General features: G+C 34.3%; 3 protein-coding genes across 9 annotated transcripts in view; 1 reads left to right on the forward strand and 2 right to left on the reverse strand.

Moving 5' to 3' along the window:
• Positions 1–873: 873 nt before the first annotated feature.
• Positions 874–4,265, reverse strand: LOC109864071 (multifunctional methyltransferase subunit TRM112-like protein). The gene is made up of 3 exons (XM_020444918.1): positions 3,987–4,265; positions 3,591–3,692; positions 874–3,504 (listed from the first exon to the last, which is right to left on the reverse strand). Exons 1-3 carry the CDS (start codon positions 4,062–4,064, stop codon positions 3,310–3,312), a joined length of 375 nt encoding a protein of 124 aa, XP_020300507.1. The 5' UTR covers positions 4,065–4,265; the 3' UTR covers positions 874–3,309.
• Positions 4,266–4,740: 475 nt separating this feature from the next.
• LOC109864070 (condensin complex subunit 3) lies at positions 4,741–9,296 on the reverse strand. Of its 2 annotated transcripts, XM_020444917.1 has the most exons (9): positions 8,928–8,992; positions 8,615–8,808; positions 7,681–8,471; positions 7,068–7,602; positions 6,684–6,989; positions 6,236–6,595; positions 5,667–6,161; positions 5,368–5,516; positions 4,742–5,087 (listed from the first exon to the last, which is right to left on the reverse strand). In XM_020444917.1, exons 3-8 carry the CDS (start codon positions 8,355–8,357, stop codon positions 5,370–5,372), a joined length of 2,520 nt encoding a protein of 839 aa, XP_020300506.1. In that variant the 5' UTR covers positions 8,358–8,471; positions 8,615–8,808; positions 8,928–8,992; the 3' UTR covers positions 4,742–5,087; positions 5,368–5,369. The 2 variants fall into 2 exon arrangements, with proteins under 2 accessions (XP_020300505.1, XP_020300506.1); XM_020444916.1 differs by lacking the exons at positions 8,615–8,808; positions 8,928–8,992 and adding an exon at positions 9,074–9,296 and having other exon boundaries at positions 4,741–5,087.
• Positions 9,297–10,263: 967 nt separating this feature from the next.
• Positions 10,264–21,661, forward strand: part of LOC109864067 (pleckstrin homology domain-containing family G member 5) — a 40,794-nt gene continuing 29,396 nt past the window's right edge. The window contains exons 1-6 of one of the 6 annotated variants that reach the window (XR_002251399.1): positions 10,264–10,511; positions 11,608–14,120; positions 14,606–15,006; positions 16,841–16,928; positions 17,042–17,129; positions 18,458–18,533. Coding sequence is in view for 1 of the 6 variants with exons in the window: in XM_020444912.1 (XP_020300501.1) it covers positions 13,934–14,120; positions 14,606–15,006; positions 16,841–16,928; positions 17,042–17,129; positions 18,458–18,533 (840 nt within the window). In the remaining 5 variants the exon portion in view is untranslated. Of the gene's footprint in view, positions 10,512–10,657; positions 10,723–11,374; positions 14,121–14,605; positions 15,007–16,840; positions 16,929–17,041; positions 17,130–18,457; positions 18,534–21,661 lie in introns of those variants that run through there. The other 5 variants (XR_002251400.1, XR_002251402.1, XR_002251401.1 and 2 more) reach the window with 5 other exon arrangements.

Here is a 21,661-nt window from a genome sequence, read left to right on the forward strand (position 1 = left end):
GGCAACTATACTATATATTAATTCTTTTTTCACAATCACATTGTACAGAATTCTTTATTCTGATATTACTTATATACAAAAAAAATGCATACTAATATGTAAAATACATATTACGTAAATTGTTTATCTTTGTAACACATATCTGCAGTCTAAAATGTAATACAAAAAATCTGAAAGTGTTTCCTTAAAATGTGATTAAGTATTGACATATATGTACCCACGAAAATACTTAACAAGATGATTATAATTATGCTTGTACATATATTTAACATAAATAATGTGGGTGACTTGATTTTTTCCACGAACACACATGGATAAGTCTATTGAAGACTATTCAATAAACTTGTTCAGTGGTACATAAATTTATATTCTTCTTGTTAATATCAGTGCTGATTGAAAGTCAGTAATTCGAGTCCTAGTAATTAGTAATAATTTTATGTGTGATTGTTATAATATAATGAAGCTACTCTTTTTACTCTAATTTACTTTAAATACATATAATGTCCCTGATATGCTGCTTTTAAGTAAGTAATTATGTATTATTTATCGATTGTCTAAGAAATTTATTAAATTTGGTACTGAAATTGAATTTATACAAAAGTCTTGCAAAGTAGTCTTTTTATAGACTAATTTTATTGTTGTATTTATTACAATATTTACTTATTTGCGAAAATCTTTGAAACTTATAAATATAAAAAATGTAAGATTTAAGAAAACAACATTATGTGTCAAATCAATTTTACTATTGATAGATTCCTTAAGACTTAACAGCACGAAATGGACTTCCTCTCTCTTTTTCTCTTTTTGAACTGTAGTATATATTCAGAATGAAGATTTTTGTCTGAAATCTGAAAATATGCCAAACATGCAGTATTAAATTAAAATATATTTTATTGAATATATGTACGTAACATGACAAATTCCATTAGATAAACATATATTTATAGATATGTTTTATAAACTCACGCATATATTATATAAAACAAAGTATGTAAAAAAAGGTGAATATAGGAAATAACAGTCATATCTCTAACGCAGCAAAATCTATCAATTAGTATGCAGAATAGGCCATAACCGACATGAAGTTTCTAACACATCATACAAACAGTAAACTATGTGAAAATTAATATTTATGCTAATAGTAAAATTCTAATGTACAGAAATATTTTCATATAGCTTGATTCGCAAGAATAATCCAGCCTTTTACGCGAATATATGTGTAAGATATAAAAATAGTAATAACAGACAGGCTGTGGCTGAAATGTTAGGTGAATGCTATTTTTATAGCTTTTTGACTCTTGGAAATAAATTAGAAACAATAAAGTAATATATTTTGACTATATTTTGAGCATTGTGTTATTAGTACAGAAAAGAAGTATGTACAAGTAGATTACACAGATTTTTCACATTCTCTCTATGAAAAACCAGTTGTGTTAGATTCATGCATCTTGTGAAAATATTCTTCTCTAACGATGAAATAACTACTCTTTCAGTGTAGCTAGTTTAATTAATAAATCTATTTTAATCAAAAAAATGTAAGTTTAAATGCAGAAAAAAATTAGTTTATATTTCCTGCAATTTATGTAAACAATATTATATTCAAAGTCAAATATAAGAAGTTTTGTGCAATAGATGTCATATTTGTGCTGCATGTGTTCTTAAAAATTGTTATCTCACAAAGAGGTATGTGTTCTCTCTTCTATTAATAAATTATTGTTTTTCTTATACACAAATAATTGTGTGTAACGATGTCGTTTATGGCAACTTAATAAATAAAAGTTAGATCACATTAATTCCAAAATAACTGTATTATATATGTGCATAAATATTTTGTCAATAAATGTATTTTTCCATACTACCGACTAGTATTATCCAACGTCCAAAGAGAACATGTGCTAAGACAGTTAAACTCTCTAAAACTACTTTATAATTTTTAATGTACTTTATTATAATATTTGCTACAATAGTTTGCTATGCAATTTTCTCTCTAAGCTATGAGAAAACAATTTGTATCAAAATGTTACATTCCTAGAAACTTGCTCTTAGTTAACAGAGCAGATAATATTCGAGCGGAGATTATTTAAGTAGCAAACATATACATATTGAAATGTAAATAAAAAATGTGATATGTTGTAAATTATTGCAAAACGATACAAGAAATCGTATTTCATTGTTTTTAGACATATCTGCAATAAAATATCTGTAATCATATACTGTACATCTGTACGATAATCTAAGTCTTGTTTACATAATAATAAGCTATTCACTATTGATAACACATAAATATAGGCCAATAAATCAGATCGAATTTCCTTATTTAGAAGAATCTCGAAAGCCACTTTTCCTTTTTTTCCTCTTTGAAATGTTGGAAACTATGTAGTTTCCAACGTACGTAAAGTATCATAAACACACACGCGCGCGCATGCACGCATACACGGTGTTTGAAAACTTTTGACCAACTGAAGTGTAAAGATAGATTGGATTAATCTGAACACGTTTATTAAGTTTATTATTATAAGTTTTCCGATAAAAAAAAGAGGTAGAAGTTTATTTTATATATATACAATAATTCTAACAATTTTTTAGATAGTTTTAAATGTAAATTTATTGGTAGACTTTTTTTTAAAGTCTCTACATAACATCTAGTTAGCTTTATTCTTTTAAAATGTATGACTTGTTATTCGATGTCCATGAAATAAAAAAGATGCTATATAGCTTAGTAAGAAAGATTGATATTAATTCATGATTACAAAACAATGTTATAAATTTTGATTGGTGAAGAGATAAAATACTACATTCACTTCTTTTGCAACTAAGAATGTATACATCGACTGATATTGAATCGTTCTAAAAGAAAAGAAAGTTTTTCTTCTATGTGTCGTTTTTTTCTAGTCAAAAGTGATTGGCAACAGAAAGAGAACTTCTCTCTTCTAAAATATTACTGACTGAAAGTCTTTAGGATTTTAAACAAAGATAATGAGGCTATGTGTGACGTAGTTTTTAAGCAATTTTTAGTTTTAGCGCTTATATTTAAAAATTTAGTAGTCTCACTATTTTCATATCGAAAATGTCTTAGAATATTTCGAAGAATCTATTATTAAAATATTTTGTTGCAAATTTTGGGACATCCCGTATACGCACTTAATTGTTACATATTATTATATAACTTTGGTTTTCATCATCAATACTTTTATACATCGATAAAAAGTTAAAGCTAGAAAACAAGAGTATCTTAAACAGATATACAAAATGACTGTTTAACAGTTACAATTAAAGGAACAATTGCTTTACAATAATTATTTTCGCTATTTAAACTTCATCTTCATATAGAAGCATGTTTGGAATGCCATCATTTATGGGAAATTTTCTACCAGATTCTGGACACATCAATTCTCCATTTATAACTTCAACTTCTAGTAATACATGATGGGCTTTCTTCAAAAACTCTTCATTTGTTTCAAAATCTTCTATTAAATTCTGAGGTAATTCACCAACATGCCCTATCTGCAAAAACATTTACCAATACAACATATCATTTCTGCACGTTATGAAATGATTTAAGTACTATTCTAGTGAAAATTTAAACTCACGCTTTCTGCTGCTTTCCACAACACTGTCCAATCTAGTTTCGGAATTATTCTTGCGATATATTCTGGATTAAATTCTACTTCAGATACTCTAATGTCCTTAGCCTGTAAATTTTACACTTTTTTCATTTTTGAACGTGCACGATAATTTAATTAAAAAAAAAACAAAACAAAAAAGTAATACGAGCTGACAAAACTAAGTTGAGATATTTATTATCATTATTTATCAATAATTTTTAACATAAGATATAAATGTAATTTAAAAATATTTATTTTTTTAACATAATTATTACTATCAACAAGCACATCTCAATCAATCGGAATTTACCTTTATCGTTAACAAAACATATTAATTAAAGAACTTGGAGAATTAACCTCAACGTGTGCAGAATTACTTACGACAATTCTTAGAGGGTAGCCGACCGTTACTCCCTTCATAGCTCTGGACGTTAACATGTTATGTGTGAGAAGCTTCATATTTTCTATCCACTTTGTATATATACACAAACGTACTTATATACAATTACATACAAACAACTTTACGCGCTAGAACAGTTCTCAACGTGTTACAAAAAACACTACCTATGTGTAAAATGCAATTGCAGATTGCAAATGTAGAGCATATCAAAAATTCGCGGAATAGACGCGGTAACTTGAGGGCAAGAGGGGCGCTTTTACACTGAGTGGTTTGGTGCGTGCGTGCGTGGTGTAAGAGAGGAAGTACACTATCTGCGCTATTGCGCTATCATTCTGTCTTTCTTTTACATCTAATGAGCGATACAGATAGAATGATGCAATAACGCAGAGAGTGCGCTCCCCGAACGCAGCCTTATGGCTAGTCTACAATGGGAATAGGCAGTACAGAGTATAAGGAGCAAGGTTCTTGGAGTTCTTTTAATTTTTGTCTATACAATTATTTCGCGTTTTTTAACACACGTATTTCATTGGCTAACAACAGTAAGGCAGTGCGAAATGGGATTTGTCCGTTTCGTTATTCCCCCCCGTCGTTTCTTCACCGAAAAATAGTTCACTCTCTGCTCCTACAAGCCTTACAATCTTCATTGTAGACTAGCCATTACAGTTGCTAAACTGTACGTTCCGGAAGTGATTACTGCAATATATCGCTTTTAGAATGCAGATATCAATAGGATAAATAATCATAAAACAACAGTCACGTGGCTGATAAACTACTCGGTAACATTTATCTTATAGATAAAAACCTGTCGAGCAAACTGAGATTTATCCGAAGGTGGAACAACCGGCCCTTGGAAGAATTTCTTCTTGGAAGAACAATATAAAATAGTGAATCCACTGAATGAGAAAAGTTTCATGAAAAAGAACAAATGTTTTATTTATTATATTAATGATTTAATGCTATATTCTACATATAGTTTACAATAATTCGAGAACGGATAAGAGTAAGTCATCGCGCAAACAAATGATGATTTTAACCAAAAGGCGATTTTCTTCGTCGAGAGAATCGCACCACATAGTGGAGTTCTGTAAATGAGATATAAGTCAAGTTTAATATATAAAATAATCTAGTAATTATGCGCGTAGTGTAAGATTCTTGCAGCCTGTAGCTTTATGTTAGCTTTTATTTATTTTAGATTTTTCTACATGGCAATTTAATATAATGCGCGTCTCTGGAGGAACTAACGATAATGTCACTGTTGTTAAAATATCATTGCGCAGATAAAACCTATCGCGCAATAGCTACAAAAATTTTAATATGCGCATAGTTACTGATTATTTAATATGTCAAACTTATATTATTTACGTTTATTCAGTTTCTTCATTTTCGCTTTCCTCATGTACACTTTCCTTCTCTCCAATATCAGATTCTGACTTCGCTTCTTGTTGAGAATCTTCTATTTGTTTTTGAAATTGATGAATATATTTCAACAATCGTTTGCTGGACTTGACAAGCTGTCAAAATATATCAAGTTACAATGAATATAAATTACCTATATAATAGAATGATGTAAAATATATTTAAAAAAAATTATACAATTGTGTAATTGACATTTAGTTAGTCATAGAAAACTGATAAAATTTATGCAAAAAAGATCGATATACCATGCTCCTGACATTCTTGACAGCCTCTTGCAAGTTTTGCTTCGACGGTCCGTCTTCGATTTGAGTGTTCAAATTTGGCAAGGATTTAACAAGAGTTTCTTTGTCTATTTCGCTCTCCGGATTCAGAATCTCGGCCAATATAGCAAACGCAAAATTGTTGTGTATGTAAGACCCTTTGTCAGATCTGGTTAAATTCAATATAAATCTGGATACTTGGTAAGGATCGATTTCCTGCAGAGGACTAGTATCCGGTGCCTTACAAAGAACACGAAGTGTGGAAAAATATATGCTTTCGAGCATCTCATATGCATCAGATACACGTGTTACAAACTGATTGAAAAAAACGCTCAAGCATTGCCGAAGATAATCGTCATTAGCATTAACTGGATTGTAACAAAGAATTATCAACCGTGATATTAAATTACTGTCATTTATTCTCCGATTGAGCAGTAATTTACAAAGTCCTTCCGCAGCGATAGTACGCAAATCTTGATTCTGTAAATTTGCAAAATTGACAAAAAAATATTTTCATTAGTGTAACATATGCAAGAAATATGTTTTTTATTTACCTCATTATTCAACAATCCTGTTAAAATCTTGATAAAATTGTAATTATTCTGCACTGTTTTCGTCTGCTTTACATCGTGTATAGAAGTAATAGTGTCTTCATGAGTATAAAGTGAACGAGTGCTATTCTGAGTAGTAGAAGTTTCTTTCAAACCTTGCAAAATATCAAAACATTCTATACCGTAATAAAGCAAGAGATCGAATATTCCCTTTAAGGCAATTATCCATATTTCCTGATCATCTGGCTCAAGCGAGAATTGATAAAAAAATATCATTATATGCTTTTTAGCCAATTCTTTATCCAAGATGCAATAGATACTCAAGACTTTTAATGCTAATATGTGCACGCTGTCATCAGGATGCTAAAACGATAAGATAAACTAAAATAACAGTTACTAAATAATAAATAATTACATGGAATATGCTGCATAAAAGTGAATATATACGTACGTCGAGACTGTCCAAAACAAAGGACATCAAACCTTTAAGAATGGGCGTTAATGTGTGAATATTAACAGCTTTTATTGCATTGTACAAAATATTGAGACATTTCACCATGGTTGCCAGATCATTTTTTTCCTCCTGTTCTTCATCAATCATCATGATAGGTTTGTTCACTTTTGATAATCGAGCTATTTCTTCTTTCAAAATCTTAATTTTTTCTTTCAAACTTTCCGCCTGTAGAAAATTCTCTTCCTTAATCGCTAGATATAATTCTTCTTCGAGTTCCAACATCTCGACTTTAAGTTTTGCTTTCTAGAGAATTAAGTTCAAATAAATATATAAAGAAGTGTATTCATACAGCAATAACAGAAAAATTAATGTATTCCTCACTTGCATGTCATTGTCACGCTCGTGCTCAACGGTAATTTCTTCAGAAATTACGCTTTCTTTCGGAGGCAGTCTGGTATCATTGATAACATTCACAATAACATCTAAGAAACTGTTAACGTCAGGTATCACCTTTGCTAAATGATTTACAATACATTCAATTATATTAGCAGAACAATGATCACTCATCAAAGTATCTATCATCACTTCCTTCAAGTTTTTTCTGCCTACTTCATCTGACAGATCATATGTTTTAGATATTTCGAGCAATTGCAAGAGAATAAATTTGTGTCCCGTTCTTTCATATGAGTCATATGATTCTGAAGACATAAGAGTAATGAATTCACGTATGTATGTACAAAATTCTGACAATTCTGGGATAATTAATTCTACTTCGTCTGTACAAGAAAGATTTTGCAAATGTTGTATCAAACTCTTCCAGTACAAAGCATTTTCATTTGACAAGTTTGTCAGTGGAATCAGTCTTGTGTTTTTATCTACTGGTACTTGCTCCAATAACGTATTAATATCTGCAATTCTATGAAAAAGAGATCAAAAATTATACTTATTCCAATTGAATAATATTTAATACTTACTTTTTATATTTGATACTTACTTAAACAATGTTATTAAACCTAATGTTGCAGCTTCTGTTCCTATCCCAGCATCCAAAGCATGTACAAAATTTATATAATCTCCTTTATAATGTCTTAGCCAAGTTGGCAACAAAGTATTGCTGACATAAGTTTTGACAGATGCAGATCTATCCCGGAGACCATCTTTTAACAAACAGTCTCTTTGTGCAATAGTTAAAGAGCGTACTGTGATCTTACTGATAAATTCATATGCCATTCTGCGTACATTATCATCTATATCTCTTGTTCTTGCCAATGCAGCTTGTAAAGTCTTTTGATTCTTTCCCATACTAGCAAGTACTGCCTTACGAACTTCAGGTGAAGGATCTTTGGATACATGGAAGAGATATAACTTTATAATAGTGCAATGTTCATCTGATGGATCTTGCAATCTGTGCAATGCAAAAACAGCTTGCACTCTAACTTTAGGTGATTTATCCAACAATCGTTCTGTCATGCTAGTTATAATACGATCACACAGACTGTCATCAATGAAAGCAGAGTCACCCATCGAGTTTAGTATCATATTTAAGAAGTGACATATGCGAAATCTCACTGTTTTATCTTTTGCATTATGACTCGTCAAGAGAAATTGGAACAGGTTTGAAAGAAATGGTGACATTGGTTCATTATTTTCAGATGATGAATAGAAGCTCATAGAAAATGTGGCACAAAATTCTAATGTATTTATAATATGTGGATGATGCTGCACTATTGTAAGAGATACCTTTAAACATTGAAGAAAATATCTCCAAAATGTATCAAAGTCAGTCTACAAAAAAATAAGAAAATCAAATTATTAATTCTCTCCAATATTAATCTCATCCAATAATAATTTAATGTCTTCGTATACATGAAAAAAAAAACTAATACATGTTATATACATACTTATTTAAGAGAAAAATCATATTTTACCTCTTGTCATATAAATAGCACAACTTTATATAATTATAACAAATTAATAAAATAGAACAAATTCCATAGAAATATGGATTAAATTCTAATAAGCAAGTTGTGTTTTATATGTTACTAATAACATTTCAATTCCTAACTATCTTTACAAATAGAGTATTTCTGTTTTCACTACAGTCTTCATCAGCCATAAATTGCTACATTAAATGAGAATTATATAATCGTTAATATATGTTGCATTTAAAATATATTTGCTTTAATAGAAAACATGTTTATCAAATATATAACGCAAATTATTGTTCTCAATCTTACACACCTCTCAAGGATCATTACTGAACCTTAAATTTATCGAAGACGCAAAAATGTTTTTGATGATATATTCTAAAGATAATTAGGAATAAAACAAGTGCTTTTATATTGTATCATATTTTATATTGTATCGTATTAACGATTAAAACTTACTTTTTCATAAAGTGTCGTGAGCCTCTTCAAATATTTTGGATGATCAGTTTTATTGTACTGCACTTTTACGAATATATGTTTTATTTGTTTTTCGACTTTTTCAGCCATATTTTGTTTCTAAACAAGAATGGACAATTCCTTGGAAATTCACACAAATAATGAAAAACCACTTGAACGTTTAAATTTTCAAATACGTATTGGTTTGGTTTGTGATGCACTTAAGCCTCTCGCACAATGCGAGAGAATGGTGATAACGATTAAAGGGTTGCCTACAATGGGAGTAGACGGTGGTTGCGTTCAGAAAACTCAACGGTTGAGAGATCATCACTTATGATACGATCATTCTTCAAAACCTGATTCGGTTCCAAAAGTATGATCCAATCATAAGTGATTATTTCTCAACCGTTGTGCAACTGTTGAGTTGTCTGAACGCACCTAGTATAGAGTAAGGCCTGGTTTATGCGGGCCTAAAGAGCCGTCTACAATGGAGAGTTGTAGGCCGTAACAGTAAGAAATTGACAAATCACAATCGATTATTCTTCTGTACTTTGTCTGTGATTGGTCAATTTCTTACTATTACGGCCTACAACTCTCCATTGTAGACGGCTCTTAAGATTTTAATATTTCTGTTTATTAACATAAGCATAACAGAATATAACAGAAACATTGAAATCCAATAGTTGAACTGTACCAATTCCGGCATAGATTAACAGTTATTACCCGCATAAACAAGGCCAAAACAAGGTCTTATTTGCCGGCATAAACCAGGCCTAAGGAAGAAGTCAGATGATGCGGAACGTGCGTAATGCAGAATTTACGGAATGAAATTCCGGCCAATCATAGACATTCCGCTAACTCCGTTCTGTGTTTTCTTAGGCCTGTTCTACAATACATAGCGCAATTATATAGCGCGTTCGAAAAACCAACCTTTTTTACCTTTACGGTCGCACAGTCCCGTGCGAAAGACGCAAAAAACGGGAACGCGTGCGACAAGAAATAAACGCGCAGCAGCCAATCCAGCAATTTGCTCTCGCGGAAAACCAGCGAAATGATTGGCTTTTCGCTTCCAGTCGTTGTGTAACGCGCGTTCTCTCCGCTTGGCGCGCCAGTATCGTTCGGGAGCAAAACCTTGAAAACAGACAAATTCTATGACCTTTGCCGCGCCATTTCTCTTTTCAAATCTACCGCGATCAAATGATCATTTAGGATCAAAATACTTTGGAACGTTTATTACACGTGGGAATCGCGGGATCAGGAATTCTTCGATTCGTCGTGGTTTGCGAATCATCAAACAAATGAGAATCAATCGCGGTCAAGTCAACATCGATTACAACAAGTCGATCTGTGCAAAATCTCATCCGAGCAAATAATTTGCACGTTGTTTTTCTCATTTGTCACCTTGTCAAATCAAGGATATGCGACAGCGCACTTGAACCAAGTGAGTATAAATAAAAACTTGTGTATAAATATAGAAAAGTGAGATCTCTCTATTTAAACGGACTTTGTCATCACTTGAATATTTTTGCTCCACGCAGAACAAAAACGTCATTAGACGTTCCCAGCTTCGTGCGATCTAACGAACGTCTCTAATGAGGTGTTTGTGGATTTTTGTTTTGTGCAAGAGAGAGAGAGGGAATCTACAATGTCAGGTGGTCTGAATTATTTTTTTTGATTCGATTTTAGAACAGTATGTAGTTATTATTTAAAAACTGTGAAAAAGCAGATTTTTCGCGCAGACATCTTTCGGTTTTACATGGAACCAAGTTCGCGTTCGCTTTCACCGCGTTTTAAATTTTTATTGTTTTTTTTTTTTTTTTTTTTTTTTTTTTAAATATAGACTTAAAATTAAATTCAATTTAATTATTTTTTTAAATATTTTAAAAATATTTTTTAATNTTTTTTAATGTAGAGACTTAAAATTATTTTCAATATAAATATTTTTTTAAATATTTTAAAAATATTTTTTAATAAATAATTATATTTGTATAATGTTTCTTGCTTCTTTTTGTATGTTAAAAATTTTTAATATAATTTTTTGTGTACATACATATATATAATCATGTGCATACATACACATGTACATACATATATGATCGTAAGTAAGATAATTGCAAAAAAAAAAAAAAACTGTTGGTTAATTCCGCGTAAATGGGTATGTAACATGTATGTGTGTGTTGTGCAATTACAGCTAAACACACTTGAGCGTCACTGAGCGATAATATCGTTTCATACAAAAATGTGTTCTCACAATCGACGATTCCGTACATTTGTACTTTTCCTCTCGCTTGTGTGCAGCCGCTCACTCTCACACACGTTTCTCTTTCTCTCTCTCTCTCTCCCTCTCTTTCTCTCTAACCAATAAACGCTTATCACAAACCACGCTCGCTTCACCTGTCTCTTTAATTTCTTGCTTAGTTCGCTGTCGCGAGGTTTTACGTTAACGCGACTAAGCGCTCGCTAACACGATCCGGAAAAAAAATATTCCGGTGTCATGTCATCAGTGAACAAAAATGTGATCACGGAATTTGTTTCAGATACCGACGGATCTCTCTCTCTCTCTCTCTGCTTCTGTCTCTGTCTCTGTTCGATTATCTCTCGCACGATTAACTGAATTCTCAGTTGGGAAGTGGAAGTAGAGATTGGAATGCAACATATATAGAAGATGTTATGGCGCAATATGAAATATTGTTCTGTGTGTTTAATATCATACGTCAAGTGTCGGGATGTTAAAAGTAATCTTCGATTTGAGCGAGAGATGTTATCTTAAAAAGTTTTTCTAATCGATATTATACAAGCAGAAGAAAAATTGAAGCTGACGAAATTGAAGAAAAGACAAAGAGTATCTGCACGACGAACAAGAAACATAGGAGAATATACTGTGTGAAATAAAATGCGAAACTGTGTAATATATTTGTGTCGATATTTATAGATTACGGTTTATTTTGTTACGACATTCTTACGATATGTCGCCACGTTGTCTTCACGTTGTGTCACTGGCAATGATGTCGCGTTTGCGTCTTCTCGTTATTATCGTGCGCAACCTGTGAACCCGCCGCCGTGCGGCTGTCTGATAATGAAATGCCGTTCTGTATACACACGGGCTTATCTCGTGTGCGAAACCGGGATTAATAAATCTTATAATCTCTGAACCGATAAGTCTGCGCGATATTGTAAAACGCACAACTTAATGCGCTGTTGATGCACGCATTCGACCGAGATCGCGAGCTTTATACTCGCGGTGGTGGATAATTTTGAGACGTGTCCGTTTTATTCTGACGGAATCGAGAGAAAGAGAGAACGAAGAGTACGACATCCACTATCGAAGTGTTTCACGATTAACGACAAATCGGTAGTTTCACACGTATAGATGTGTCGCAACAAACTTAGATAGATTATATGCAAAAAGTCCAGTGGCCGGGGTATCTATAGTCCGATCTTATATTTATAAGAGCGCCTTTTAAATTTTTATTTTATCTTTTAAGACGTTGCATAATGAGACGGCGGCGTCTTAAGATGAACTTTTAAGACGATCTTAAATCTGAGATTAGAGACTGTGAATACAGCCCTGTGAGATCTTCGATAAGAGAGTGAAGTTCTTAATAGTGGACTAAAAGGGTCGATATTCATATAATAGGATCTTATATTTAAGATCGTCTCTTAAGTTTATCTTGAAATAATTTCTAGCCATAATGAAACGTTGTAACATCTCGTAGATGATACACAAGACCTCACAATACATAAGACATGCGACCGCGAATATCGGCCTGAGGAAAATCAATGGTTAGAAAAAAAAAAATAACCAAGTAAATAAATAAATATTTGCCAGAAAAAAAAAACTGTGTCTTCGACTAAATAGACTACACAATTACACGTGTAAACTTTGCAAAGCACAATTTTATGTAAAATTGTTTATACCTAAAAATTTTACTATTAAATTAAAATGTTACATCACGGTGAATGTTTTTTCTTCAATATGCGATAAGCAACGTTAGACCTAGAAGGAAAGTCTTGTTTCGGTAATTGGTCATTCTTGATTGGAACCGCGAGATAAATTATGAACATACAATAGTTGATAATGTAAACAGGCAACGCGTAAAGAACGAGTCTTACGAATCTCGATCTCGATAAACAAAAATATGTTCTTACGTGTCTGTCTAAATTACGATAACTCGAATTTTTTTAATGAATACATTACATATGTACGTACGCATATTGTGTTCCTCGCACGTATATTACGTACAATATTCAAATAGAAACAAGTTTTCGTAAGTTGTAGTGGTTTATAATTTCTTTCTGCGAAAAACACAAAAGTTTTATCGTGTTTCAGAAGTGCTTTCGCTCTTTCGAACAAATTGTTTTTGTCTAACTGCGCAGCGTATATTGATGTAAGAAATACACATTGAAAGCACATTTAAAAAAAACAGTAGCGAACGCATCAGTTTGTAAATATAAGATCAATGGCTTAGACGCAAGAACGATAAAAAAAAAAAAAAAAAAAGAAATTTCTCAATTTCTGACCGCGCGACCGATTTTATCTCCTACTTGTGGGCTTTGCTAAATACACGGACAGCAAAAAGACGTGAATTAACGCGATATTACCGATATAGCTGATACACGGCGCGACGATAACGCGGTCGTTATCGGAGTGATACGTTTATGACACAGTTGGCACGTTTACAACGCACACACCCACACACACACACACGCGCGCATACACACGCACGTATACAGTTTGCTTTTACGCAAATTGTGCGCGATTGTGGAAAAACACACGATGAAAAAGTTGTGATCGTCGAGTAATATTATACAAAAAAGTGGTGTCATTTGCGTTGTTATTATTTATTACACGCCGTCGTCTGAATGACATCGATTGACATCAGTGCGAGAATTAAACGGAAAATGACGCTTAAGAAGGACGGAAAGAGAACCTCGAAGAAGATAAGCAAGTCCGGCCACAAAGCAGCAGCGAACAGCAACGATGGGAGTGCAAACGTGTCGCAACAAGAACATCTCGCGAAAGAATGCAAGCACGCGAAATCGGAATCAGGTGCGCAAAGCGCTGGATATTGATATTCCAAGAATTCTCGAAACATGCAAGAAGTTTCAAAAAAAAAAAAAAAAAAAAATAGAGTTTCTCTTTCGCTCATTATAACTTTATCTTTGTAAATAAAATATGACGCATTTATAAGAATCATAAAATCTCATTACAGTAAAACACGGTCCGGAGTTTGTAAGAATTTAGATAGTCCGATCTCTTGATATTCGAGAGTCCTGCGTCTTAAGTTCATCTTAAAACGCAGAATGTTTTATTAACTACCTGAAGATGAATTTAAGACGATCTTAAAATACAATATTCGACTGTAAATAATACACTGGCTTTAATCTTGCTCATTTAGTTGTTTGAAAATTAGTTCTTGATGGAAAGCACTTTGTTTTTCCTTAAACGTCTCGTTATATATTGTATCTGTTGTATTGTTCTCTTGCCGTGTAAATACATTATAAAATTAATATCGCATTATTTGTTTGAGACAGAATGTCAGGCGTCCTCTGGCGTTAGAAAATCAGACCTGAAAGTGAGCAGTTCCTCGAGACAGGCAAACGACGCGAGCGGAAATAAGCTCGAGCGACGCACGTCGTTCCGTCAGAAATTCGGCGCTTTATTCAAGGAAACCAAGGGCGATTTTTCCACGGCGATCAATCGCGGTCTGCAACCGATCAGACGCAGCCTGAGTTTCAAGGATCTCAATCGCGGGGAGACGAAGAAGCCCTACAGAACCAGCAGCATGCAGTGGTACAACAGTCTCAGCTCGTTGGCGGAGGACGAGCACGTCGACGAAGCTGAAATCGCGTACAAAAAGACGACGGACGAGAAGGATATCGTTAACGGCAGAGTGCAGGTCACCAGAACGCGCAGTATGATAGAGAAACCTCTCGTATGTATCTCTCGTTTATAAAAAAAGAAACAAAAAAACAAACCAACAAACAACCGTGGAAGGGTATAAACAATTTTCTTATGTTTGTAAAGTTCGACATAAATTATATCGTTACCTCGCCGCGTAAGTTTCTCCTATATACACAAGTTTTTCACCGCTCTGAAGAATTTATCCAATTTGCAACTTTTTATCGAACTAAAACTTCTTGCAATACTCGAGTAAGCTCGCGATAGAATTTTGAAGCAATCATTGAACTAAATATATTTCAATTTTTTTTTTGGTTTTGTTTTGTTTTGGAAAATTACGGAAAAAAAAAAGACGAACGGCGTTTATTAAATGCGCGCGAGTTTGTTCCTTTATTGTCTCTCGTAGAAAAACACTTCGATCGCGCGAGTTGAAGTTAAAGTCACGTATACATAGTTGAAGATTATAGAGAAAACCGTTTTCAATAACCGTGAACCGGAGGAATTTTGCGACGGGGAAATCCCCTCTAATTTGAGTTCTAATCGAGGAACTATTATTCTTCCGCGCCAGGCGCATTCGAACACCTGACTCGTGACGTTTTGAGATATAATCTGATCTGCATCATGCACGCGAAGCTGACTAAGTATTTCACCGTATTTAACTGCGAGCATTTGTGATGCGCGCCCGTGCCACATGCGCGTTTCACATTTAGCATACCTAACGATATCGCGTTTCGCGCATCCTATATAGCTTTATATCATTTGTGGATTTCTTTATTGACAATTTGACACGCGAGAGTTTTCAAACTCTCTCGCGGTGTGGGTTATCTCTCTCTCTCCCGAGTCTCTCCCGGCAATTATTGATGAGATACACATTTATTAAGTCTCGCAATCACATAGGCTTTTATAAATCCGCAATAATTGAATCGGCCGATCCCGGAAATAGCGTTCTTGCGGTAAATTCGAGATTGATACGTTATTATCGGATGGAATTATTTCACGAATAATACGACGGGATCAATTAAGAGCAATTATTCAAGCTCTTTCGGGTTTCATTCGGGAACCACTAGTACCTATCGATTGATCATTTCACGTAAAGCACTTAAGCAATTTGTTCTCTCTTCATATGAATTTGTTATATAAATATTTGTTAAATATATATATATATACATATATGATAAATATATAATATCTTCAGAGCGACAGTTAAAAAACGTTTGCTAATGCATCACTAAACGATTGTATAAAAAGCGTATATATTTTGTATTAATTTTTTCTAATGTTCTCAGAACAAAATTATACGCTTTTTATACAACCGTTTAAGTGATGCATTAGCAAACGTTTTTTAACTGTCGCTCTGATGGTGGGGCAAAATTGTACCTTTCGCAATTGTTGATGGAAAGAAGATAAGCGTATTTAATAAAACAACAAACGAGTTTTGCAGCTTTAAATATCGCGCTCTGCTTTTGCGCTCTGCGTGTATAAGGTGTGCGTTCTGTTGTTTTGCAAAAAACTCGTCTCTCGGCAAATGGGAGAAGACGGAGAAAATAAGAAAATAAGAAACATTCACAACGTCACGGGCCGTGTTCTTCGCGCGCACAACGGTGCGCAAATCTCAATCTGACACGAGAAAAGACGAGAAGGAAAGGAAAACGAACGAGAATCGCATAAATTTTTTATCGAAAACCAGTGTAGTCTATATATGAAGAGCGTATAACTTCTCATCATTTTCCTTTTCCATTTGCGGCCCTATTCCTCTTTTGTTTGCCGGCGAAAATTATTTATTAATAAAGGACCGTATTCGCGTGTGTGTGTAGACGAAGCAAACTTTATGACAAGATTTATGAGATGTATCCGTTCGCTCTTTGCAGGCCACGAATTTTCGAAGTGCGAAGACCCTCTCGTACTCGCCGGAGCTGCGTTACAGGCGACAGAGCGATTGCTACTGTTCCAATATAGGTACACACACACACATACACGCGCGCGCGCGCGCATATTTATTTTTAGTACTATGTCAGTACGCATTTCTTAAAAAAAAAAAAAAATAATAATAATTTTGGTTTTGTATTTAGATCTAAGTAATCCGTTTTGGGAAGCAAGCAGTCTTCCGGCTCTGAATCGCGCTGTCATCGATGCAAATAGCGAAACGAAAATGTTATCGTAAGTAGAATTGATTATCTTGCACGTTTATCACGTGTGATGACAGTTTTTTTTTCTTAAATATTACACAAGCGACAGCATATCTTTATATTAGCATATTTTGTTCACTCAATATAACATATATTTTAATCGCGATCGCGCGCGTAATTTAATTCAATTATATTCTCCATAATTGTCAGGTGATTATCATAATTTCACGGTAATTACGCGTAATAATTCGTGTTTTTGTTAGAATTCTTTTCGCGTTCAATTTCACCAACACAAACATCAATCATTTTAATTATTATTCTCGTATTATTTCTCGCAATTCTTTTTTCCGCAAAGTTTGCGCTCGTAACGCATTTTAAACCAGCGGTTAGAGAAAACAAAGAGAAAACAAAGTAGAAAACGACATTACGATTGCTCACGTTCTCGTAATCGTTTATCAAGATTTATCACGAATCTATTTTGTCAATGGAAAACGATAAAACGTCGCCCCATTGATTTCCACGCGGACACTTGTTTCGCGACCGCCTTCATTGGCAGAATAATAAATTGCACTTGAAAAACGTGAGAAAGAGAGAGAGAGAGAGAAGATAGAAGGCGAGGTCAATAAATTGTTACCCAGTGTAAATCACTGAATTAGTCAAAGAGCGATGGATTAAAAAAACATTTATATAAAATATACGAGAGAGATGAAAAAAACAAAAACAAAAACAAATTAGTTTTCACGCGTTGTTGTGCCCGAGAATCTCTAAATAGATAACGCGAATTTTTGATTTGTATCTTCCGATCAATTATTTCCAAAAGTCTGCGCTTTTTACTTGTTGAAAATGATTTTTACAGACGTGTCACACACGTGCGAATATTGCAAATCAGTTAGCGGGACAATTTGTCGGTGGCGTGTAACGCAATTTTTTTCCCTCTCGAGGTGTCGCTTTTTTCGATTAAACACGTCTGAGCGAAATAAATAGCTCTCTTGGAGAAGAGCACGTGTATTGCAGCTAGCCGCAAGCGTGTGCACGGCAATATCGAAACAAGAGTTGCAAAATTCTCGCATGCGCTTCAGTAAATCACAAGTCCGTCGTGCGCTACGGCAATTTAGTTTGTTTCCCCCGTGAAACAAACGCCTAAATCACACGAAACTGCGCTTACGTGCACTCGACGTTGCGAGAATACGAGGACTCTTCTTTCGGCTTTGTGCGCCACACAGTTTCAAACGTAGAAATAAAGACCGTTGCTTCTACAAACTTAATACATCGCGTATATATATATATATATGTATGTATATATGTAGATTAAGAGAAAGCGTTTAACTAATCGTTCAATATATTTTCGTTTCACGAAAGAAAGCAACAGGATAGATACGAGCACTTGAGGTCTAGAAAGGTGTCTTCACTGGAATTTTTTATCAAGCAACACTTGGTGAGTACTTTTCTTACATTCTCTTTTCAGTTGCTCGAAAGACTCTTTATCTTAAACAAACTAATTTCTCTAAAGCGTGATATTTATATACAATTGAATCGATGTTATTGCAAACATCGTGAGAGAATTGACATTTTCACATAAATGTCGCACACACGGCCACGCTCGGTGCAGTTTTAACAGCTTGCGTAAGTTTGTGAAATAGTCATTTGTTAATACAGCTTCAGAGAAAATGACCTTTTAACGATAATCAAATTGTTCTGTTAGCAAACGTTTGTGTGTATACATGCAAATATAAATTTATACAAAATTTGTGGGAAATAATTTTAAAAAGTGATTATCAAAACCTCATTATCTCTTGTGAAAAATGATCCGATTGTTTAATATATATACATGTTGCTTTAACGCGCCCACGTGTTTATATACGCGTACGCGTGCTATTTTCAAACAACATTCAAAGAAGCTTCTTGTCATTTTCAATGCGCGGCGGATGATGAAAAACTGATATTTGATATTTATATCAGAGAGAAACAATCGCGCGCGTGTGAGCGAACACAGAGAGAAAATTTATATTACTCGATACTTATAATTATTTAAAAATTACTTAATACACACAGCTTTTATAAAATTTAAATTAATAAAACAGCGAGCGGCACACACGTACCGTTCATTTAATGAGCGAGCGGATTTTGTAGGTATATACATAAAATGTTGAATGTCACTATTTTTATTTCGAGAGAGAAATGCCGCACACACGTACCATTTCTCTCCCAATTAAAAATACAACATTTGTCTTAATTAGACGCCTATCGTCGCATCTTGTTCATAGAGCGATGTGGAATCGAAATAATTACAACAGGTCAATCCGCAAAACCGATAATCAATCAGCAGTTCACATGATTCCGTTTTCCTCGCTCTAGCACGAATCTCGTTCGATGAATCGGACGAGATATCGAGAAACAAACGGTCTTAATTGGTGCTCGGGAGAAAAAGTGAAGATTTCAGTACTTGAGCGAGAGAGACATAAAAGGGATAGACGAGTGTTGTGAGATTCACTACCGGTTGGTGAGGAGGAAGGAAGAAAGGAAGAAAAACACACACACACACACACAAACGGATAGACATCTGCCGCGCGACGAGAGGAAATGAGAATAAAAGTCGCATGCCCCAGTGATAGGTTTTCGCAGATAAACGATCCGAACAGCAGACCACGTTCGCTTCGTACAAATTGAAGCATTTCTTAAAAATCTACAGTATTATTATTTATCTCCCGTTTATTTATCGTTGTCACAATTCACCGTTGTGCAATATTACATCAAGATTCGAATTCGCGCGCTTCGCTTTTGTTAGTTTTTCCACTCGAGCGTGATATTTACACATCCCTTTAAGTATCATCGTTGCGCTCGCGGGAGTTTCTAGCGCTCTAAATTCACTATTCGAGGAATCTCACCCGGAAGATTCATCTGCTCACTTTTCGTTTCTTCATGCCGGTTCGTCCTTCCTTTTTTCCCCGACGCCGTCTGTTCGCGCGAGAATGGATTCCTCTCGCACTCTCGTAATAGAAGTGTCATTCAAAAATGTTTTCTCTATTCGCGCACTCCTCCCGTTCCCGCGACGTTCCCTTTTCTACGATTTTTATTGACCCAGTAACTTCGCTACTCGTCACCTGGCTCCCGTTCTTTGCGGTGCGAAAAAAATGTTTTTTTTTTTGTTTTTTTGTTCTGCCGTTGTGCATAATGCAACCTGCTCGGATTATTATTGCGCTTTGTATCTCTCAAAATTTTTTGCCTTGGCGAGCGCACACAAAGCGTGAGAGTATTTAAAAAAAAAAAAAAAAAAAAAAAAAAAAAAAAAAAAAAAAAAAACGCCGTCGGCAAGTGACTACTATTTGTAATTGCAATTTTTTCAAAACTCCTCGACGAAATTCGCGTTTCAACGGAACTAAAAATCAAACTCGACTTTAAACACGAAAAGAAATAAACAAGAAATAAATAAAAAAAGAGAAAAAAAATTATCTGATCGCGTGAAAGATAGCGACGCCGATCGCGGCACGGGAGAGGCTCGAACGTCAAGTCGACGGGAACGAAACGTCGAAGAGACGCGAGTAGAAGAATCGTCCCAGTTTTTTTTTTTTTTTTATTTATTTTTTTTATTTTTTTTTTTACATCAATTTCTGCGCGACGGTTCATGTATCGATCGTAACTACTTGTATATCTGGTCGTTGCGTCGACCGTAACTACTCACGAGCGTTCGATCTTTAGAAACGATTGGTATTACTCAGCAAATTGATCAGACTCGCGCCGGTTTTATTACTCCACATTAAACTCATCCCCCTTCTTTCGTGATAAGGTAGAAGGTAGAGAGGAGAAAAGGGGAGAAGAGATACCTCGATGATCGCGCGCAAATTTCATCGTGTTTCTAATCCCGCTTAACAGCGGCACGAAATTAAGCGGAAACGTTTCTTGACGTCTCTAACACATCCTCTCGTTTCTCTAACACGTTCTTTACGCTGATTACGCGAAATCATATTTCGCAAACGGCGTGATAATAACGGCGCGTGTTTCCTTGACCAGCGGATCAGAAGCGCAAGAAGTTCGTTGATCGCGATACATTTATAGTTTTAAATAGGTCGGGGTAAGTTAGATTGACCAAAAAAAAAAAAAAAAAGAAGAATAATGGCAAAAGTGCCTTTAAAATTGACTAAAAACATTAAAAAGTGCGGGCTCGCTTTTAAGCATATGAACGGGAAGCACGGTCGGGTCAGGTTGGTTTTTGGTCGGGGGTGAGTAAGTGGGTAGATGGAAAATTAACAAAGGAGGATCATATAGGAATCCAAATAAACCTAAATTTCATCGACAAAAATCTCATATTCAAGAATTATTCGAATATTTTCGAATATTGCCGATTCGAGTTTTTTTTTTTTTTTTTTTAATCGAGATCGATATCCGGATACTCGCGAATATACTTGAGAAACCTTTACACTGCGTGTAAAATTTTGAATAAGTTCTCTTTCTCTCTCTCTATCTCCTCTTGTGTATTTAAGAGTTAGAGAAGATCCATTATTTTCCAGATACTCAAAGAGAAAATACATAATGTAAAAGTGAGGCAAGTGGAGAGAAAAGTGCGAG

Source organism: Pseudomyrmex gracilis, unplaced genomic scaffold (assembly GCF_002006095.1).
Source record: "Pseudomyrmex gracilis isolate BER0280 unplaced genomic scaffold, ASM200609v1 scaffold_17, whole genome shotgun sequence".
Taxonomy (NCBI): domain Eukaryota; kingdom Metazoa; phylum Arthropoda; class Insecta; order Hymenoptera; family Formicidae; genus Pseudomyrmex; species Pseudomyrmex gracilis.